The sequence below is a fragment of the Tamandua tetradactyla genome, chromosome 3, assembly GCF_023851605.1.
Source record: "Tamandua tetradactyla isolate mTamTet1 chromosome 3, mTamTet1.pri, whole genome shotgun sequence".
Taxonomy (NCBI): Eukaryota; Metazoa; Chordata; class Mammalia; order Pilosa; family Myrmecophagidae; genus Tamandua; species Tamandua tetradactyla.
This window is the reverse complement of record NC_135329.1, coordinates 57,042,747-57,066,307: the sequence shown is the minus strand read 5'-3', so window position 1 is coordinate 57,066,307 and position 23,561 is coordinate 57,042,747. Positions and strand designations below refer to the sequence as shown.

The 23,561-nt window shown below is 36.3% G+C and overlaps 1 protein-coding gene and 1 pseudogene across 3 annotated transcripts in view; one reads left to right on the top strand and one right to left on the bottom strand.

Annotated features, from left to right (window-relative positions):
- The window catches only part of NOL10 (nucleolar protein 10), a 156,498-nt gene that overhangs the window by 119,249 nt on the left and 13,688 nt on the right, over window positions 1–23,561 (top strand). For all 3 annotated transcript variants that reach the window (XM_077153179.1, XM_077153181.1, XM_077153180.1), the window contains 3 exons: window positions 10,053–10,226; window positions 10,498–10,745; window positions 22,722–22,824. In XM_077153179.1, the coding sequence (XP_077009294.1) occupies window positions 10,053–10,226; window positions 10,498–10,745; window positions 22,722–22,824 (525 nt within the window). The remainder of the gene's footprint in view (window positions 1–10,052; window positions 10,227–10,497; window positions 10,746–22,721; window positions 22,825–23,561) is intronic.
- On the bottom strand, window positions 18,998–22,234 carry LOC143676726 (bromodomain-containing protein 7 pseudogene; annotated as a pseudogene).

Sequence of the window (23,561 nt, the reverse complement as noted above, 5' to 3'; positions counted from 1 at the left end):
CTATGGGAGTTCCTCACTTTTCTTCTCTGGGGCTGACTTACACCTCTTGGCATTCCTTGGCTCTCCAGGCTCTGGCTTGCTTGACATCTCATGACAACTTCTGCTGGGCTCCAAGCCTTTCTAAACATCTGTGTCTCTGTTCTCCAAGTGTCAGCATCTGTGTCAGCTCTGCTATTTCTGTTGGCTCTGTCATTTCTTCAAAATGTTTCCCCTTTTAAAGGACTCCAGTAAACTAATCAAAACCCTTCTTGAATGGGCAGGGTCAAACTTCCATCTAATCAAAAGGTCATATCTACAATTGGGTGCACCATATCTCTGTGAATATAATTTAATCAAAAGTCTCCAACCTATATATTGAATCAGGATTAAAAGGAACAGCTGTTCCCACAAGACTGGGTCAGGATTAAAACATGGCTTTTCTGGGGTACGTAATACTTTGAACTGGCACACCCATGTAATGTCATTCACTTCACTGCATGCCTCACAACCTCATTCCTTTCTGTAACCATACAATATTCCATCATATATATATATACATACACACACACACTGTTTGCCCTTCTACTTCTCAGTCAATGTATCCTTCAGTCACCTCCGTCCATTGGGCATCATGGATAATGTCCAAATTAAACAATCCATGTCTTACATTATCCTCTCTTAATTATACAAACGTCAACACTCTTAATTTAGACAATTTTCATTACTCCCAGGAGAAAAATAACTTATAAACCCGTTCTCACTAAAAAGAAAATCCAAACCTCCCCTTAACTCTTGTCCCCTCCCTCCCAATTATTTATACACATAATTTTAAATACTTGTAGTTCTCCAAGGTTTGTTAGGAACATTGCCTATCCCATTGTCCTCCCCACCCCTACTTTCACCTCTTTCAAGGCAATCACTTGCCTTTTAACTGATTATGGTGGTATAAAAGTCTGGGTCTCTTTTTTGTTGGTTAATATTTTTGTTGAGAAATATCCACACATATACAATTCAACAATATTGTACAATAAGTGGCTCACAGTATCATCACATAGTTGTATAGTTTTCACCATGATCATTTTCAGAACATTTGTATCACTCCAAAAAAAGAAATAAGAAGAAAAAAGAACTCATACATCCCACACCCTTTACCCCACCCTTTCATTGACCCATAGTATTTCTGTTTTTTTTTCCAAAGCTAGAAAGAGCTTATTACTAGGTACGTAGTAGGAGAACAGATTGCCCAGCAGCCCAAAATCTGTCTCCCAAAACTGCAGTAATTCTGATAATTTTATTAGAGAAATAAATAGAAAAGATAGACGGGGTTTAGGATAATGAGGTAAAATGATTAGAGGTAATCCAATTATCTGGCCTGGGCAGATTGATTACATGCTTAGTCACAAAATGTGTGTAAGAAAATGACTGAATAGAGTATAGGTGACGTGTAGGTTAAAGTCTAAGCTGCTGTGTATGTCGGTGGGCCCATTTTGGTTAGATCCAGTCTGTTATCAAGATTACTTTGGACTTGGGGTGGGTTAGTTCCGGCTGACCCAAGACCCTTCATTAATAAACATTAAGGGCTGTCTTTAGTGATTACAAGACTCTAAAGTCGAAAAACTGGATAACTGTGTACAAATGAAGCTTAGTCCCAAGGTTTTTATGATCACAGGGGCAGAAGATAAGGGCTATACAATCATTATCAGAAATCAAGGCAGCTGTGTTACAATTTAGAAATTTCAGGAATTTCCCTCTGTCTACTCCAGTATGCCAGAAAGCAGAAAGGAATATCTATATAATGATTCAGTAATCAAAATCATCCCTTGAATTCTGATTTCTTGGTTACAATTCCTCCCTCTCATTTGATGATTATCTCTCAATTTGGAGGGATATCTGGGCAACTACTATCTAACTGCTTCAGTGCTGAAAACGGATATTGTTATTAAGGGGCCCATTTCCCCCTCCCCACTCAAGATTTTTTGACCTTTCCCATCCCTGTATTCTCCTTCCCAGATAAAGTTGTGTTGTAATTTTTATTAAATCAGTATTTAGCATTTACATGCTATGACTATGTAAATGTTATTTATAGCCAAGACAGAATTCCATAGTGATCTATGATTACATTTCCTGCACATTTGTTTTTACTAGAGATAATTGTCTTTTCTGCTGTGTTTTCTATGTAGTTATCACTAATTAATCCCCAGTTCTTTCCAGTTTTCTCAATTTCATCTCAAATATTTATATAGATCAAATGTTATGTTAATTTCAAGTCTCTTATAGATCCTTTTTCCTACTCCTTTCTGGACTGATTACCTTCTAATCCTGGGATCTCCCTGTGCTCTTATCTGGGGTTTCCCTCTGTCTTATCTCATGTGGGATAAAAAATTCTAAGACCCTTCAGTATTCTGAAGGAATGTAATTTTCAACCTAGTGTTCCAACTGGGGTAAGCGATCTTTTAATGTGAGGGTATAAATGAAGATATTTTCAAACACGCCTCAAAAATTTTTTTTCCTTTATACACTTCTTTTCCTCAGAAAGTTCCTAGAGGCCAAGAGGGAGAATCTAAGGAAGTCTAACACAGGGTGACTGTGTGCCACGTGGGGGTCCATTTTCAATCTGGAAGCCTAGCCCGTAGTGCTGGCTAGTTGGTGGGCCTTTTAGTCTAGAAGGTCAGGTTCTTTGGTGCTGGGGAATTTTCTTGAAAAAAAATTTTTTTTTAATAATTTCCTCCTGCTATGATGATACTTGGTTATTTTCTCATACTTAAGAGTGAGGGATTTAAAAAGCTTCATGGAGACTCTGAGGTGTGGCTTCATTAATCACTGTGTGGTGATCTGGCCACACTGTTCATTTAAGGACGCTCCAAGAACCAGTGTTTTTAGTTAGTTCTATTGGCTGTCAGATTCTCCTGCTTGGAGGGTGAAGGCCTGAGAACTGTGGGCAGAGAGAGCTTCGGGTGGGATGGGGGTGGCATCTTGGTATCTGGTGTGTAAACATTCTTTTACTCTCCTTGTTACTAGCCACCAGAATATTTTCCTTACTGTCGCTGTGTTGAATTCTCCCCACCCTGACACCTCTTTTACCTACTCTGTAGAAGAATCCTCCAATTAAAGAGATAGTTGCTGGGCATTGCAGAGTTGGGGAGGGTTTGTTTGTTTTTTTTTAATCATGTGTAGTGTCCAGAGTCAGCAGTCTAACAACGCTGTCAATTTTGGACAATTTTCATTGCTCCCAAGAGAAAAATAGCCAATAAACATACCCTCACCAAATGAAAAATCCAAACCTCCCCTTAACTCTTTTGGGGAGGGGTTTTAAAGATTTTCTAGCCTCCTTTTGTGCTTTTTATTCCTCTTGGTTCCTTTCCTTTCCTCATCCATCCTTATGAGTTTTTAAAAAAAATAATAACCAACCCTTTTCTATTGTTTCAGTGGGGTTTCAGGAGTGATTAGAAGGAGATTGTTGTATTGCAACCACATCTTTACTCAGATGTCTATACCAACTTAATTTCATATATATCATAGCACTGGAGAAATTAATATTTTTTAAATGTCAAGTATTCCTCAAATAAGTTATAATGTTAGAACAAAATAATAATTATAAGCAGCCTACTCAGATATTCAAATACACTTCTTTGAGGTAGGGCTGTGGTATGAACAGTACTCTAAGATGTTTGCCCAATTCTAATGGTAAGTATTTAGTATATATATGTGTGTGTGTTTATAGGGCACATTACTAGCCCAGAACTTGTAAACGACTTTGGAACATTACTAACTACATCTTTTTTTTTTTTAAAGACAGCTGTGAAAACAAACAATTAGACAAGGAAAAAGTCCCTGGGGGAAATAATTTTACAGCTAGGTCAGAAGAGTTTTTTAATTTTATAATTGTTCATCCAAAGCATGCTTGTCTTTAGGCAATGCAATTTATTTGTTTTAACTTAAAAAAAAAAAACTTAAGAATTCCATCAACAGTCTTTTAAATATTTTTCTGTTATTTATTAAATATAATTATTTCTTTAAAAAATATTAAGATGAAAAAGAAAGATCCCTTTGGGTTTTATTATTTTCATAATGAATGTATTTGAAAAATCTGCATCTTTGGGAATATTGCCTATCCCATATTCACAGATAATTCCAATTTTTACATTTTAGCCCTCTGCTCTCTCTCCTGAGAGCCTGCATCTTGTAACCAGCTACCTAACAGCAATCATCAGAACCCAGATAGGTGTTCTCCTTGTACCACAGTCTTAACCAGTCTTGCATGGAACATAATTTCTTGCTTTTCATTCTGCTGTAAACCTCTTTTTTTTTATGATCTCCAATGATGAATCCTAACTCATTGTTTCACCAGCTTTCTGGTCACCTTAAACTAGGCACTTGAGAGAATTTTATCTCCTTGTTTTTAACTTGTAAACCTGTATCTCATCCATCACTGGCTCTATGAACTCTTAACTTAGAAACATGTCTCACAGTAATCCTCTGCTAAGAAGACCTGCTCCTTCCTGCCATAACCACGGCCCTGACTTAGGCCCCAGCTCCCTTTCCTAGCTGCCCACGGTGACCTCTGACTCCAGTTTTTCCCACAATGGCCCACCAGACTGCATGCTGCTGAGGACTCTTCACATAGTTCTTTCTGAGGTTCTTAAAGCACCCTTCCATAATCATCCATTTCCTTCTTCCCCCTCCTTCTCTTTTTCTTCTTCCAACTAGTTCCTTTTCAAAATGAAAGTTGTGTTACTTAAAATTCTTTACAATTTGGCTTCATCAAAAAATGCTTTCATAGATTATACCATTATTCTTCATCAGATTCTTCACCAGTCTCAGCCTACTGGAAATGCTACTTCAGTTTTCTCTTGAAACTTACTCATCTTTCAAGCTTCTTCCCAGGTACCAGGTCCTTGGAGAGCTCTTCTAAGATGTTCTAAGACATCTTAGAACATCTTAGATTTTAACAACTAAGATAAAATTTGGAATGACTTTTTACCTCTGCCTTTGTACCACTTTTAACTCTTTTTTTTCAACATCCTTCATAAGGTTCCGTGTTGTATATTTGCTTTTTGCTTTTATCCTAGATTGTGAGCTAGCCTCAGGATGAGGAGGTATATCTCATCTGTCTTTGTTTCTTCCTATGACCTAACTGTGTCTTGAAAATGATTTTTAATTAGGGAAAACTTGTTGAAGTCAGTATATCACAGAATCTTAGATAAGGGTCTTTCAGTTTTTAGGTACCTATAGGTGATTAAACAGGACAAGTTCCTTAATGTCTCATGACTTAAATATTTCTGTAAATTGATTATGCAGGTACTCCTCAGCTATTCAGAACTCAACTACTTACAACCTCATTTACTCAAAAGTGGAGAGAGTAAAATTGTCTGCTCAGAGCTAGAATCTCTCACAAATAGGTTAGCTTTTCCAGTCTGTGTTCAAGGCTGTTTACATTAATTTCTAAACCATTCTAAGAAGGTTGGTTTACCTGATGTCCCAGGTTATAGCAGATAAGGGGTAGTTAGAGAGCCCTGAATATGTGTGATTCTTTGTCATCCAAGTTTGCAATGTATTTCAGAAAACTTTCTGTTCAAAAATGGTACAGATAAAAAGGAATTTAGTGTCTGTCCTTAGCTATCCAAAGTTTTTCTTTAATTAGCGAAGCTGTAGGTTTATAGAAAAATTATGCATAAAATATATACAAACCTATTATTAACACTATGCATTAGTGTGGTTCATTTGCTACAATTCATGAAATAACATTTTTATAATTGTACTATTAACTATAGTCCATAGTTTACGATATGGTTCACTGTTTGTTGTAAAGTCCAATTTTTTAATTTTTAAAATGTTATTCTAGGAACATTTATACAACTTAAAAATTTCCCCTTTTAACCACATTCAGATATATAATTCAGTGCTGTTAATTACATGCTCGATGTTGTGCTACCATCACCACCATCTGTTACCAAAACTTCTCCGTCAGTCCAAATAGAAACTGTACAATTTAGATATCCTATCCATTTTTTAAAGTGGTATGTTAAAATCTCCTACTATTAATGTAGAACCTTCTGTTTCTCCCTTCAAATCTGTCAATATAATTGCATATATATTTATAATTGTTGTGTCTTCTTGTTGAATTTACCCCTTTTTTGGTACATAATGACCTGCTTTGTCCCTTGAGATGATTTTTTTATTTGAAGTCCATTTTATCTGATACTAGCATAGCTACCCCAGCTCTGTTGGTTACTACTTGCATGGTATAGTTTTCCTTCCTTTCTCTTTCAACCTATTGATGTCCTTGAATTTCAGATAAGTCTCTTGTAAATAGCATATACTTGGTTCATGCGTTTTCATCCATCCTGCCTATCACTGTCATTTGGCTAGAGAGTATAATCCATTTACATTTAGGGTAACTACTGATAATGCAGTACTTCTTCTGCCATTTTACTCTTTTGTCCTTTTTACCCTCAATTCTTCCATTAATGTCTACTTCTTTATTTATCTCTTTTTTTGTATAGTATAATTTTTAGTCCCTTCTCATTTCTCTCTCAGTATATTTTTCACGTATTTTCTTTATGATTACCATGGAGTTAAAATTATCACCTAAATTTGTAATGATGATATTTGGTTTGATACCAACTTATCTTCAATAAAAGCACATACACAGACCCTCTGCTCCTCAGTCCCTCCTCCCTTTTCTTTAATACTTGTTACAAATTATGTCTTTGTACATTATATATCCAAAACCATTGACTTATCATTACTTTTTATGCATTTGCATTTTAGCACCTGTAAGAAATAAAAAGTGGAGCTACATAACAAAAAGTAAATACAATAGTGCTGACATTTCTCATTACCCATGGGGTTACCTTTACCAGAGGTCTTTATTTCTTTATGCTGTTTTGATTCACTATCTAGTGTCCCTTCATTCAAATCTAAAGAACTTCCTTTAGAATTGCTTGTATGACAGGTCTAGTGGTAATAAACTTCCTCACTTTTGTTTGTCTGGAAATGTCTTGAGCTCACCCTCATTTTTGAAAGACAGTATCACCATTTATAAAGTTCTTGGTTGGCAGTTATTCTCTTCCACACTCTAAATATTTCATACAGCTGCCTTCTTGCCTTCATGGTTTCTCATAAAAATTGGGATTTAATCTTACTGGGATTCCCTTGTAAATAACTCATTGTTTAATCTTAAGCTTGTCCTTCGTATTGGACAGTTTGATTACTATGTGTCTTGTCATGCTTTTTTTTGAGTTTATCCTTTTTGGGGTTTGTTGGGCTTCTCAAATGTGCACATTCATGTCTTTCATTAAATTTGCCATGTTTTCTGTCATTATTTGTTTGAATATTGCTTCTGTCCTTTTCTCTCTTTCTTCTCCTTTTGGGATGCCTATAATGCATATTTTGGTATGCTTGATGGTGTCCCAGGCCTTTTAGGCTCTGTTCATTCTTTTTTCTTTCTGCCCTTCACCCTCAATCGTTTCAGTTCTCTTGTCTTCAAGATCACTGCTTCTTTCTTCTGCCGTCTCCAATCTGCTGTTGAAACTGTCTAGGTAATTTTTCATTTTAGTTATTGTGTTCTGTAACTCCAATATTTCTTTGGAGAGATTCCCATATTGTTCATTAATTGTTTTACTCATATCCTGTTGTTCTTTCTCCATGTTTTCCTTTATCTCCTTGAGCGTATTGAAGATCTTTTTTTGTGTGTGTCTCAGTCCAGCAAGTTGAAAATCTAATCTTCTTCACTGATGGTTTCTGGGATTTTTAGCTTGTTCTTTAGATGGGCCATAATTTCCTGTTTATTTTTTTCATTTGTCTTACAACCTTTTGCTGTACACTGTACATTTTAATATTTTAAAGGGCAAAATTTGGGATTTAGTCCCTGATCTGTTCCTTAAATTTGTATGTATCTAGTTATATAACAGATTTTCTTGAATACTTGGAGTTAATCAGAAGGAACAGACCAAAGCAGAAAGCACTTTTCACCGTTTTTGCAAATTAGCTTTGCTTTGGCTGTGGTCTTCAGAGCTTAGCCCTCCTATCAAGAAGATCAGTCTGAAATGTTAAAATAAATTTAGTAGATTGAAATGCTGGTGATCAATGAAAGGGAGTGATAAGGAGTATAGAAAAAATAGAGGAAACAAAGGCTAAAATATATTGGGTAGATGGAAATACTAGTGGTCAGTGAGTGGGAGGGGTAAGGAGTATGGTATGTATGCGTTTTTTTCTTTTTTCTTTTTCTGAATTGTTGCAAATATTCTAAGAAGTGATCATGGTGATGAATATACAACTATGTGATGATATTGTGAGTTATTGATTATATACCAAGAGTGGAATGATCATATGGTAAGAATGTTTGTGTTTGTATGTTGTTATATTTTTAAAAAATAAAATATTAAAAAAAAGATCAGTCTGAGACAAATAGGAAGTGCCTCTTAGTCTTATCTGAGCCTGCCTGGAACCTGAACTTCATGGCCTGTTTCTTTTCCTTGGCTTGTGCTTGCTAAAGGCCCTAGGAATTCCCCTTTATAGTCCACGGGACTTAAGAGTGAAGGCCTCCTCTGCCCCCTTTGAAGTAGACCTCCCCCTTTTCCTGGGTTCTCTCTTCAGTTACTCAATGCGAGTAGTCCTTTGCACCAGGCGCTTCAATTTCATTGTTTCTCATACTGTCCCAGCTATCTACAAGCCCCTTCTCTGCCCTCAGGACAAGCTATGGGAGGGTAAGCATAAGACAAGTTCCCCTAGTTCACTCTCTCAGATGTCCAGTGGCTAGATTGGCACTGACATACGTATACCCTAGAAATGCACAGGGACTACTCTTCTTCCTCTGGGACAGGGCCAGGGACAATGGGTGTGTGAGCTGACTGTGCCTGTTGTGAATGGAGCAGGGGAGGGATCAGCAAGTGTGTCAAGAGCTTCTTCTATGGTTTTTGAAGTTGTGTTTTCTTAATTCAGCACTTGTGGGGTTCCAGCAGCCCTTGAACTGTTTTCTATAGTTTTGAAGGTTTGCTGTCTCTAAGATTCTTCTGTCGCTTTTGCCTGAGGGGTTTAAAACAGTTGTTGCCCTCAGCCATCTGAAGTTGCTGATCAAAAGTAATGATCAGCAATCAGACCACACAGCCCTGGAGTTTGGAGGACTAGATCCACCCACGCACCAGCAAGCTGCACCAAAAACCTGAGCCCCAATCCCCTGTGCTCCCTGCCATGTGACTGGTGAAAGGGAATATAGCCACTGCAGGGAGGGCGAAACTCACCACTTGATCACAGTTTGCCAGCCTCTTACTCCTGTTCCTCCGTGGATGCTGCCCTGTGTTCCGCTAGACTCCAAGGTTTCAAAATAATTGATTCAGACAATTCCTGCCAATTCTACAGCTGTTTGAGTGGAGGGATTGATTCCTGGAGATTCCCACTCTGCCATCTTCCCACAATCCTCTCTGCCAAAGTTTTAGTATATGTCAAAATGGCAGTCTTACACTGTTTCCTTTGAGAACAATTAAAATGCTTTGGGAAAAAAACTGATGAAGCTATCTTCTTAGGGATGGAAATATCCCTTTTGTTTCCAAGTGACTCATTTGAAGTTAAACACCTCCCCCACTAGCCCTGCCATGTTAATTATTGACATATTATCTTATGCTTTCTTTCCTAGTTTCAGAATATGAATTTTAAAGATTCACTAATTTTAATTCAGTGTAGTAGTCATGTTTGAAAAACATGTTTCAAAAAATTGCATATTTCCTTGCAAAGTGTTTTTGCCTTACAAATATTAATTGAAGAAAATTCATCCTAATGAGTTAAGCATGCAGTTAACCACAAGGCTGGTTTTTAGCTTACTGTGTGTAATGGCCAAGTATTATAGATCATCTGCAAAGGAGATTAATAGAAGTTTTGTTGTTGGGAAACAAAAACCAGGTATAATTATAAAGTTCTGGAAACTAGCTCTAAAGAAATTTCACAATGACGTAATAATTTATGCCTTATTCAGCTTATTCATAGATAATAAAATAAATGCTTCTGAGCCATTTCTTTCTTGTCAGATTTTATTCATAGGTTAAAGTTTTACATAGACTTTCCCTTTTTTCTTATAGAGCCTTCCTAATATTCTTACTGATGATCGATTTAAAGTTATGTTTGAGAACCCTGACTTCCAAGTAGATGAAGAAAGTGAAGAATTCAGACTTTTGAATCCACTCGTTTCAAAAATTAGTGAAAAAAGAAAGAAGAAATTAAGACTTCTAGAGCAACAAGAACATCATGAGCAAGTAATACACCCCTCATCTTATCGTTTAGAACTTGCTGCTATTTCTTTAAGATAAAAGTTAACTGTGTAAAGTAGAAGAATCTTTGAATATACTTGAGATGTAATTTGTTTGCTAGTTAGCTCAGGAGTGTATCCTACTTAATTATGGCATTTCTTCAGTTTTGTATTATGTAGCAGCTGTCACGTACTCTAATGGGCTAATGCTATTTAAAAGAAAATAATCAGTGTTTGGTTGTGGGCAGGGGGCTGCTGCTGACTATTTTTGCTTTCAGGAAGAGGAGGAAGAACCGGAAGGAAAACCAAGTGATGCAGAAAGTTCTGAGAGTTCAGATGATGAAAAAGACTGGGTTGAAGAGGTCAGGAAACAGCGCAGACTTCTCCACCAGGAGGAAAAGCTGAAGCAGCAGAAACAATTCAAGGAGGACCAGCAGACGGTACTAAAGCCCCAGTTTTACGAGATCAAAGCAGGAGAAGAATTCAGAAGCTTCAAAGATTCTGCCACAAAACAGAAGCTGATGAAGTAAGTACAACCAGCTTTCAGTGAAGAGTTGACATATTATTGGCACCCTTGCTTTTCCCATTTGGCACATTACCCAGAAGGTGACATTTTAATTTTTTGAATGGAGCGGAGAAGCATTGAAAGGATAAGGAAGGCAATGCAAGGTTAATGTGAGGAAAGCAGCACAATAAGACCTGAGGATGAAAGGTCACTTAAAATATACTGGTCTTCAAAATTTTTTTAAACTTTTTTTCAAACCTGGTTGTGATATTGTGCTATAATGGTTACTATGTTATATTTACTATGATTTATTAATGATTTACTATGTTACGTTACATTGGGAGACACTAGGCAAAGGGTTCCTGGGATCTCACTGTATTATTTCTTACAGCTGTATGAGAATCTACAGTTAGCTCAAATAGAGGTTTAATTTTTAAAAAAAGTTAAGTGTTTGACAGGGCTCCGAAATATGTATAAGGACATCTTTCACTTAAATGCCCAACAGGTTTAAAATGGTTGAGAATTAAGAGATTGGAGGAGAGAAGATTTGGAAATCCCTGTTTTATTATGCTGTGGTTCCCTCTTCCTCTCAAGGGGGAGTGGTAGCTGGTGACTCTCTTCACTCTAAATCAAAGGAAGATGCTTTAAGGAGACTACCAAGAGAACTTAAGGCTTGGGAGACATGATGTTTATTTCCATTTGGAAAATCTAAGGAGCTAGAGGACGACTGGCTGGTCTCTCAGAGGTCAGAGCCAAGAAGGAGTCATGTGGTTGCTTATCATGGCTACTTCATGATAGGATTTCCAGTTTTCCTGAATTCTTGCACTCACTGAGTAGTAGTACAATATTATTTCCAGATCCTGTTAGGGCAAACAATGTAATTTTCCCATGGACCCAAGATGGGCTACTTAAGAAAGAAAGTATGTGATCAAGCCTGAGAGGATGGCCAAGGGGGATGAATAGTCTTCAGAGAGAAATTAAGGAAATAAAGGACCCTTAGGAACAGAAGGATGTTAGCTCTTGTCATGTGAACCCACAGGATGTTGGAATGGGTCTTGGAAGAACCCAGAAGTGTTTATGCAAAAAAGTCAATTTAAAACATCTGCCAAGTCCAGAAAGCCCCAATGCCAGATCACAAAGACAGGGCCAATTTAGTAAGAACTTTTCTCTTAAACTGCTTTCTTTAAATCCTCTCCCTCCTCGGAGAAAGAGAGAAGCAGTAGACCTCTCCCTTCACTACCTCCAGAATGCTAGCTTCTTACCTACACCTGTCCTAGGGATGGGGCACGGAGAGGAGCTTTAAATCTAAAGCCAGAATCAAATTTTTTTATTAATTTTTTTATTAGAGAAGTTTTTATAGGTTTACAGAAAAAACATGCAGGGAATTTACAGGTATATGGGAACTCTGTATTTTTAACATTATTTTAATGTGTAGTTCACATATAATAAAAGTCACCCATAGGGTGTATAGCCCTATAAGCTTTGTTTTTTGGGAGGTGGTGCATAGTCTGGGAATCGAACCCGGGTCTTCTACATGGAAGACAGACATTTTAACCACTGAACTACAGCCCTTTGAGTTTTAAACTGCAAAAGGCACACTCTATTTGCTGTCCTTGTTTTTTCCCCCATTAACAGATATTTATCTTATTCTTTGCCCTACAGATCAGTGGTTTTAAAGGTTTTGTTAAGAGGTAGCAAATTCTTTGTCTCTTAACAAATTGTTATTTGGAAAAAATTAGAGCCTCACTTACATTTACCCATATTTCAGTTTATCTGATTCTTGTGGTCACTTGGAAGATTTGTCAGGAATGTTAAAGCTTTTGCAGGAAAATTGTGAGAGCGCAAAGTGGTATTATTTCAGTAGTTCCAATTAATATGTGTCTAAGTAAGGAATTAGCTAAATACACATGTCCAAATTGTATATGTTAGGAATTTTGTGTCTTCTTTGAGAACTTTTAGGCAAATTATTAATATAAAAGATTCGAAGCACAGTAGATTGCACAGTAGACGTGTTGGAGAGCCAGGGAGAGCAGCCAGGTGAAGAGGAGCCCAGTCAGGGTAGTCGGGTATTAGGTTGTGGTAAATGCCATTTCTGTACCATGTGCTTATCCAGCTCCCAACTAGTAGCTGGCTTTATGCTCCCATCTCTCTGTATAGCTTAAGCTTCAACATTTGGAGAGTGGCTTTTCTTCTTGTTAAGAAAAAGATACTCCAGAATCTCCAACCAAAGTGTGTGTGCATGGGAGGCAGAGTGGGGATGGTATTTCACATTTACCGGAAGGTAGATAGAAACCTGAGCTGAAGGTTAAGAGGGAGGCCCATTTGGGAAAATGTTTGTTTTTTTTTTGTCCAAAGTGAAAGAGAGAAGGTGGAAAGGAAATCAGGGAACAGACTGAATTGCTTCTTGAATATGTAAACTTCCTATCTTTGCCTCACCAGTTTCTATCCATTATCTGGGACACCAAATACTGAATGAAACTTTCAATTTAGAATCCAGAAGCATCTCAAAATTCTGATCTGTTTAACTAATAAAAGATGTCTTGATGAAATAAAGAAGCTAGTAATATTCTTAAAACTTTTTATTTTAAATAACAGCTTTTTGGGGATCTGAATTATACACCATACAGTTCAGTTACTTAAAGCGTGCAATTTACTGTTTTTTTTAGTGTCTTCAGAGTTGTGCAATCATCACTATAATCAATTTTAAAGTGTCTCATCACTCTGGGAAAAAACCCTATATGCATTAGCAGTCACTGCCCATTTACCCCAACACCATCCATCCCTTGGAAGGCAACTGCTAATCTACTTTCTGTCCCTTCTGGATATTTCATTTAAATGGAATCATACAATATGTGGTCTTCTGCAACTGGCTTCTTTCACTTAGCATCACGTTTTCAAGGTCCATCCATGTTGTAGGCATGTGTCAGTACATTTAATGTCAAACAATATTCCATTCCACATTTTATTTTTCTATTCATCCATTGATGGACATTTTATTTCCGTTTCTTGATAATTATAGATAATGCTACTATGAACATAAAAATTTTTGTGCGAACACATGTTTTCATTTCTCTCGGGTATGTACCTAAGGAATGAAATTTCTAGGCCATATGGTAACTTTATGTTTAACCTTTTAAGGAACAGCCATACTGTTTTCCAGAGAGCCTGCCTCATTTTAAGAATCCACCAATAAGTAGTGTATGCAAACTTGGTTTTTAAACAATGATTATTCTTCGATATTTTATTTGGAGTCCAAAGCAGAAGGAAGACATTTTGTTTCTAGAATTCTGATTCCATGCAGTGCATTTGTTGGGTTATCTGCTGTTTTTGTCCTGTTTTATTTCAACTTTATCCCTAGCTCCTAGATCATTACCTAGAACAGATTAGGCACTTAAAAACTACTTGTTAAAAGTGTGACTCTTCTACATCTTGGCTATATGTCAGCCAACTCAGGAAGTTACCCTTTCAAAATCTATTAAAAGAGAACTCATTATCTCATAATCCATTGATCAGGAAAATTTGAAAGTAATTTTTAATGTTACCATGGGCCATGACAGGATATTAACGTAAAGAGCGAAAGGATATAATTTTATTATTTATTAAATAAACAACTAAGTTAATAAATTGGAGTTAAACACTTTTATAAAGTTAAATATTCTTTTTGAGAAGAGGAACTATAAAAATAATGCTTATATGAACTTAAAATCTTGTTGCTTAAAGGAATAATCCTTAAGTTATAAACAGCTTGATGCAGTTTGCTAGCATTTTGGCACAAAATGATTATTGAATTCCAGTCCTGACTGAGTTATTTTGGCAAATCCTGAACTTGCAGTATCTTAATTATTTAATATTATTTAATGAAGCATTTTAAACCATTCTCCTTCAGAGAACAAAAGTGACTCCTAATGTTTGTCGTGCCAGTTACCAAAGGCAGTCAATAAAGGACAGTGTCAGAATTGAGTCTCTTATGTTTAAAGTTCACTTGGACTTGCCCAGCTTTAAAACTGTATTAAAGAGAAAAGTGAGTAGTGAATGGTAGCTCAGTACTTGAGTGAGTTCTCATCTTTGCTTAGCATCGTAGTAAGGCTTTAGATAAATACATATATCTGTCAATGTGTATTTATTAAGAATTAACTATATGCCTTACGGTATGCTAACTTTATTTGTGAGTTTATTCATCCACCTATTGGCCTCTGCACCCATCCATCCATTTAGCAGACATTTATTGAGTAACTAGTATGAGCAAAGTACTATTCTAGACACTGGAAATGGAAAGGAAAGGCATGGCTCAAACCATGTAGAGTTGATAATATAGAATATGAGGTATAAAGAGGTATATGGAAAGTGCATTAGAAGATAAGGAATATGGTTTTTTGAGATTTAAGGAAGTCTTTAAAAATAGGTCATAATGAAACTAGTCATTTGAGAGATTATAAAAAAAACAAAAAATGCAGGGTGGGAAAGGTGGCGTTTTCAGCAGAGGTGGCAGCAGCATGAACACAGGAACAGCTGTATGAAAGTTGGAGGGGAGAAATATTTCAGTACAAGCGAGGGCACAGCATATATAGAATGTCGCTGTCGATGAGGCTAGAATGATGTAAATACTTTTATAATAGAAGCAGTACATATTTGTTGTAGTAAATGAAAATAAAACCATTCAGTCATAAAATGTCCCTATTCTCAGAAATCTGTTAACCAAAACATCAGAGTTTTAGTTTTAGAGAATATGGGGAGAAACTGAACACCCAGAGATCAGAAAACAAATTATTATGATCAATCAGAAATGTTGAAAGCCTAAACTAGGTCTAGGGAGAAGCAGACAGATTATCTAAGAATAAGTAAGAAAAATGGGCATCATTACTAATTCAGTATCAAAGGAGAAGGAAACAAGTACGATGTTGCGATTTCTAGGAATGTTGCCACCAAGATAAAGAATACAGAATGAAAAAGACTAAAAATAATGAGCTAGGAATGCAGTGTGTTAAGTCTAAGTGCTCAAATGTCTTCTTGGTAACACTGTTCAGTAGACAAGTGGATATTTATATCTGGTACTCATGAGGAGGTGGAGCTGATGATATTGGTTTGAAAGATACCAGCTTTTATTGTGGAATTGAAACCATGAAATGGAACAGATTTCCCGAAAGTGCGTAGAGTGAGATATGGGTTAAGAATGGAATGCTGGGAACAACAAACCTTTTACTTGAGTCTGTGTTTAACCATAAACTTATCTTTAGAAAAATGCAAATTCATACAAAGCAATACATGTATTTAGAGAGGTCACAGATACATATTGATCCTCTAGGCCTAAGTATTCTGATTTAGAAGATAGGTAGAGGTAAAAATAGGAAGGGAAAAATATGAAGGCATTGTCAGAGAGGTAGGAGAACTGGGAAAGCCAAGCTGGAGAGAGCGTCACCAAGAAGGGCCTGGTTAGAAATGTCACACAGAGCAGAAAGGTACACGAAATGAAGGTTGAAAAAATGCCATTACGATGATTGTATTTTTGAGACTAGTTTCTCAAGTAGTAGGACCACATTGCAGTCTGACTGCAGTGGATTGATAAGTGAATGAGAGAGAAAACATATTGTGAACATTTAGTGTAGATTATTCTTCTAAGAAGTTTGGCAAGGAAAGGAAGGAGTCAAAGCCAATAATTTGATGGGAAAAGGTTTATTTAGGCTTGAGAGATCTGATTTGTTAGTAAGCAGAGAGGACTTAATCATGGAAATGAGGATAGTTAAAAAAAAGAGAGAGGATGGAGTAAATTATTTAGATAAGGAGTCAGGAGGAAAAGGGGCCAGCACAAGTTAAGGGGATGGCTTCAGAAGGGACAAGGGATACCTTTTTAGAGACATGAAGGAAAGAAGCTAGGGCAGGTGGAAATAGCTCACATTTCTAGGTAGCAAGGATTGGGAAGTTCCTGCTTGATGGCCTCAGTTAGGAAGCCAGGCGCAGCAGGCTCTTCTGTCGTCTGAGGCAGCTATAGTTTCCAAGGCACAATGGAAACGTTAGAGATGGTTCATGTTGTAGAGCAATGGAGAAAGAAGTTTTAGAATGAAAACTAAAAATTTCAGTAGATGAGGACCAACTCCTCTTCTTGGGTAATAAATACCAGCTGTCGGGTGGCCCTTTTAGTTCAATTTATGAAAGCATTCTTTGAAGTATCTAGGTAGGTCCTAGAAATTCAAAGATTTTTAGCGTAGTCCTTCCCTTTGAGGAATGCATTTTCTTCACCAGATAGTTTATTAGCTCTCAAAAAGCTCGTCACATCCACAACGTTTTCTACTTTGTGAATTAATTTTTACTCTTTGGTGAATTTTCCTTACTAATAATGGATAAGAGCTGAAGGAATGCAATCTTATTTTAAAATAAGCATTTTTTAAGTCTAATTTTAGAAACAATTATATATATGATATAAAGACTAAAGAAATATACATTTATTCAATATGAAGTTTTTGCTTTTCTTTCCTTAACTTGAATTGATCATACTAATCAGATTTTAATTTTACTTGCTCTTTTCATTTAAGAATATGTTTTGGAAATTTTTCTTTGTAATTTCCTGTAGATCTTACCTTATGGTAAGATTATACATAATTATTCCATAAGATGGAGGGACCGTAATTTATGTAACCATTCCCCTAATTTTGATATTTAGGTTGCCTCTTGTTTTTCTCTTACCTTTTTACAGGTACAATGATGTACAAGTATTTCTTTAGATTCCTAGTAATAAAATTAACATGGTCAGAAGGTGTGATAGATAACTGCCAAATTGTCCTGCAAAAAGGAGTGTTTGTTCCCCCGCCAGAGTGCCCAGTTTCCCCACACTTAAAACCAGAATGATGTTAGGAATCATTTAAAATTTTAGCTAAGCTAATGTATGACATACTAGATTTTATGGGTACTTGAATTATCGATATCTCCTGTGAGAGGGACATTGAGACAACATTTGCTAACTAAACAGTGAAATGGAATTTTAAATAACCCTTATAGTTTATGTAAATATTTGTCAACCCTAGTTATTTAAAACAAAGTACTTAAAATTAAAAATTTTTAAATTATAAAAACTTGCCATTTTTCATTCGATTCCATTTCTTCATTTTCTTTTTCTCTTTGGTGTAGACTGTGGAGCAGTGACTCATTTTAATTAGTAACTCTTCTAAATGCAATATAAAAGCATGTGTTTTTATGTTTGTTTTCTTTACACTCCCCTACTTCTCCTTCCACACAAAGGGATTTAAAAACTCGCGTTGAGGAACATGATTTTTAATTTTTTTTTCTTCAGAGCCCCAGGTTCAGCTTTATTATTTAATAGAAGTCTAATCTCTGGAACATTACAATTAATTGTTCCAAAGTTTAATTAAAAACATAGTTTGTAAATATTTAATATCCTCTGAAAAGCATTTCCAAGTTAAGAATGAAAAAACAATGTATATTATATATAATGAAATATATATATTTTCAGTCAGCTTCAAATTCCATCAGGGGCACATTCAGCAAATCAGTCTTTTTAGGTTCTTCAGAACCTTTTGTGAAATCTGTAGAGTTGTTTCGATGATGGGGAAGGAATGGAGATCCCCATTGTTTTTCTAACTCCATATGTGCTTACAATATCACCTGGAATTCCTTGCTGTGCAAATGCTTTAAGATTATTGGTCACTTGTTCAGTGAATTGCACTTCTCTGTACGAGGGGCTCAAGAGAGACAGCTCATGTTGGGAGGGGACCTGGTGCTCAGACTTAGCTTCCTAGAGCTCCCTGAGCAACTAATTTAATTGTCTCATCAACTTTCCTCTAGAAGATTTCTGCTTCTTCAGAATGAAAAACTTAAACTAGAGTGCCACAATTTGTTGTTGCTTTCAGTGCTGTGAGCCTGTCTTGATTACTGAAATGCAAATGCCCTACAACCTATTTCTGTAACCTCCATATCTTTGACTGTGTCCTGTATCCTAGTATGGCCTTCATCTTCAGGTGATGATGTTTCCAACTGTTGTAGAGTTCTAGATTGTCCTCCTTTTGTTAAAACACCCAGTAAACTGTCTGCCATAACATACGAATAATTTTGGCAAGTAGCCAAATACTCATGAATGCTGAAATCGCTTGTAAGCTCAGAATCTTCCCCATAAGCCAGATAGATTAAATCAGAATTGTTCTTGCTGATATTTGTGAATATGGAGTCATAAAGTGGTGCAAAAGAACTGTAGGGTCCATAATTCACATATAACACTGGAGTTACTTTGTTCCTTTTATCTTTGAAGCCTGCAAAGTATTCCTTGCAGACTGAAGTCTTCCAGTTGTCATCCCCAGTCTTAGAGGGCAGTGGCCTATTCTTCTACAGTGGGAGCCACGGGATGGAGAAGTCCCAATGTGTTTGTCCCATCTGTTTTCTTCTTTCATATTTGTACTGCCTAGTTAACAAGCCGTCTGGTTAGCTTTCCTTTGGATTCCTTAACAAAGCGGTCAGTCTGCTCCTACTCTCTTCCTAAATTACTGCTTTTAAATTTATCTTCAAGCATATCTTTGTCTTTCTTTCTGTTTTCCTTATTGGAAAACAAAAGGCCTGGGCTTCCACATCTTCAGAGTCTTCCCTCTCTCTGGGCCAGCAACCATTGTCCTCCTCACCCTGCAAGATACCTGCTCTTTCAGTCTCTGAGTTTTTTGCAAGTCTACATAAAGTCTACACTCTGTTTCAGGCTTTGAATTCTTTCCTGGCTAAGAATTTTCATCCCTAAGTGCGACAACTTCTTTGTAGCTTTATAATAAATGGTCTTTGGTTTGTTGTAAATCATGGTATTAGTACACATTAGTTTGAAGTTATCCTTCAGTTCTTCTGTGGACTGGATGTCATTGTTCTTGATCTTTTCTTTCATGGTACTAAAATCCGTTGGATGTTTCGTGACCATGGAGTAGCTAGGAGCAGTAAAATTAGTCACAGAAAATGAAAAGAAAGCACTTGGGTCTTTGCAGTCTCATCCGTTGGTTCAAAGCTTCTTAAAGGAGTGTCTACTCTACTTCTTGCTCGGCTAAAGAGTTTGTGAGGGGCTTCTCAGTAGCTAAGTCTAATGTTAATAGGGGTCTGACAACTTGAGGTCATTTTCTGCTTCATTCTCCATATGGTCTCATTCTCACTTCTTTTTATCCTTCTTTACTCTTCCTTTTCTCCCCTTTTCTTCCCCCGGAACCTGCTTCTCTCTTTTCTTTCTCTTTTTTCTCTTTCTGTCCTTCTGTTTGTCATGATCACTTTTGTCTTGAGCTGTGCCCCGAGCTGCCAGGGAGAGCTCACTGACTTTGTTCTCTTCCACTTTGAGGACCAGCTTCAAGGGCTTCTCCACATATTCCTGGATGGGAAAGGAACAGAAGTGGAACTGGGAGGTGGAGGGGAGAAGGAAAGAGAGAGTGTGCAGCTGCTGGGTTTCCTGGTGCCAGGTTGCCACAGGGTGCCGGTCCTGTGTTATAAATGGGGAATTATGTGCAATTTGTCTTTTTGTTTTTCTGTTACAATGTGGAGTTTTTAGGTATTACAGTGGCTGTGTCTGTCTACTTTTTAAATCATTTCTTACCAAAATCACACTCAACTAGCAAGCAGCCTTTGGAATTGCTGGTTAGCAGCCACATTCAGTAAACTGACTTTCAAAGGGAGGGAAGTGGAACTCGCTTTAATGTAGAAATCTCCATACACAGTCCCTGGCTGTGTCTGATCTTCTGCCATGGCTCTTTCTAAAACTCAGCCTGTCTTTCCAAGTAGCCTAGACAGAACAAGTTTTTACAAGTGCACATCGAAAGTACATTGAGAGAAAACCAGAATTTATATACCCTATCATGGAGGAAATAAGGTCATTCTTAAAAGAGTAGTAATTTCCCACAATTTACTTGAAGTCTTTTTCTTCCCAAATTAGCATTTTGTCTGTATCACCTTGTCTTAGTGGCTCCATACTTACTCAGAATCCCTGTTAATTTGAAAAGAAAGACAAAAATGAAATGAAGAGGTTGAAGATTTGGCTTATGCTAACACAATGCTAATGCATCCTAGTGTCAATTCATACTTCATTTTCAAATTCTTCCTTAAAAAAAAAAAGTTTATCATAATCTTATTCAGCTTATTACGAAAGCTTGTCATTTAGAATACTTAATGGAAAAGTTTCCTGAACAAACTATATATCAGGTATGGTCTGACACATGCTTTGAAACCAGAAATTCTTAAATTGGAATCCTGGTTTTAGACTTGAATCCTTTTGTGGCCTGGAGCAAGTCATTTAACATCTTACCTCCTTTTTGCCATCTGTAAAGGATAAACTCTTCTGTCTCAAGGATGTTGAAAGGATTAATTAGTTAGTCTGTAAAGAACTTTGAAGATGAAAAGTACTTTAAAAGTGCTTCTTAATAACCTTATTGCTTAGAAAAGAGTACCACTTTTATGCTAACTGCTTTATGTCTCAAATTATAGAAAGAGGGTATGTTTAGTACATTACTAGTAGTTATAAACTAGAGATAAATCTCTCATGGCGTGAACATCAAACATTAGCTTCAAAATTTCAAAGGAGCATATTTTAACTTGTGGATCACTTAGGAGCTGTGTTCTACTCCATAATTAGGTATGAAGCTCAAATTTCAGGGAAAGGGAGACCCTTTCACAGAATTTAGCCTTATCTTTTTTCAGTCAAATTTTTAAATATTTAACTTTGAAAGGGTACATTCAATTTGGATTGATACAAGGAAGGTAAAAGAGGGAAATGTATTTAGTGTGTTATGAGGAGGAAACAGAAGAGAACAGAAAACCATACTCTTTCATTTTGTTTCCTTCTCTTCCCTCCTCCCAGTTTCATTACAGAGCTTTGCATGTGTCTAAGAAATCTTTAACCATTTTTGGAAGGGTTAGAGCTAACTGTTAAAATTTATTGAATGTTAAGAGACTTAATTCAAAATTTTCCCCCTCTAAACCACAAGGGCCAATGTCCTACTATTATAATAAAGTAGTATTATCATAACGGTCAATGAAATGTTATATAACTGGTACAAAATTCAAATTTAACACTTTAATTGGAGCTATACCATAAAATTAATCTTTTTAAAGTGTGTTAATTATGCAGTTAATAATGAATTGCAGAACACAGTAAACCATAAGAAAGACACACATTCTATAAAGAGACCTTAGAAAAGTGTGGAAAACATAGTCAAGAAATGAAATGACATTTAAATTTAAGAAAATGTATGTCAGAAAGATTCATAAATAAGAGATTGAAAGGAAACCCACTTGGAGAAACAGAATTGGTTTTGCTTTCTCTTAGTGTGATCAGGCAGATTCATTTTTTAGATTGTTCATGCTCTGGGATGATGACTTTTAGAATAAGGGAAGAAGAATCTGAATTGTAAAATAAAATAAAAATAGTTAACAGGAAAAAAAAAAAAAGAATCTGAATTGTACCTCTTCTTTGTGGCTTGACCTAGAAGACTTAGATTGTGTTCATTCACTGGTAGAATACAGGTGAGTTGTACTCCCACACCTACCTTGTGCATGTCACACAAGTGACACTGACCAACACAATAAATTACAAGGGTCAGAAATACTATTCATTGCATTTTGACTTCAGAAATATGATCTATTAAAATAAGTAGCAACCATTAAAATATTTGGTACTGCCATTTAAAATATTAAATTAGTGGGTGTCTTTCCCAGTTTTTGTTTCTGTCTGTTGAGATTAAGACTATTTGAGTATCCCTAATTCTTTCCATTGGTTGTGTCAAATGACTGAAATTTTCTGTTAACTACATATGTAGAAAATTTTTTCTTCAGGTAATCAATCCTAATTAAAATTTGTTTCTAACAGTAAATCAAAATATAATATTGAGCAACAGTGGCTCAGTGGCAGAGTTCTCGCCTGCCATGCCAGAGACCCAGGTTTGTTTCCCGGTGCCTGCCCATGTTAAAAAAATGTATATGTATATATGATATATATATATATATAATACTAATTAATGTATCATTCTCTTGGATTTCTTATAGTAAAACTCTTGAAGCTCGTTTGAAACTTGAAGCAAAAAATGGGACATTGAATGTATCAGACACCACTGTTGGCAGCAAACAGTTGACGTTCACGTTAAAGAAGGTAAGGGTTTTTTTGTTTTCATTTTTAATCAGTTTTATTCATACATCATACGATCCAACTAAGTAAAAAATCGGTGGTTCTCAGTATAATCACTTAGCCATGCCTTCACCACCACATATGTCTCCATATGAAGACATGGCATTTCCTTTTTTCCCACAAAATATCCCATGCCTCTCCTCCATATCTCCCACTTCTTGACATTTAATTTTGGCATATTGCCTTTGTTACATTCAGTGGAAGCAGATTGTAGTGTTACTGTTAACTATAGACCCTAGTCCATTGATTGTATTTTTTCTGTTTACCATCCCATTTTCAACACTTTGCAATGTTGACATTCATTAATTCTCCCTCATGCAAAAATATTCTTATATTTGTACATTTAATCACCATCATTGTCCACTCTAGGCTTTACTAAGTTACACCATCTCAGTGTTTATCCTGTATCTTTTCTCTTGTGTCATACATATTCCCAGCCCTTCTCTCTCAACCATACTCACACTTAGCTTCATTCAGTGAACTTATTGTGCTACCATCAGATAGCATTGTGCTATCCATTTTTGGATCTTTACAGTCAGTCCTGTTGAACATTCTGTACTCCTTCAACATTATATGCCCAGTCTCTACCCTCTTTCTATCTCTTAATAACCTGTGTTCTTAACTTCAACTCTCAAAGTTCACTCATTAATGTTAGTTCATATTAGTGAGACCATACAGTATATGTCTTTTTCTTTCTGGCT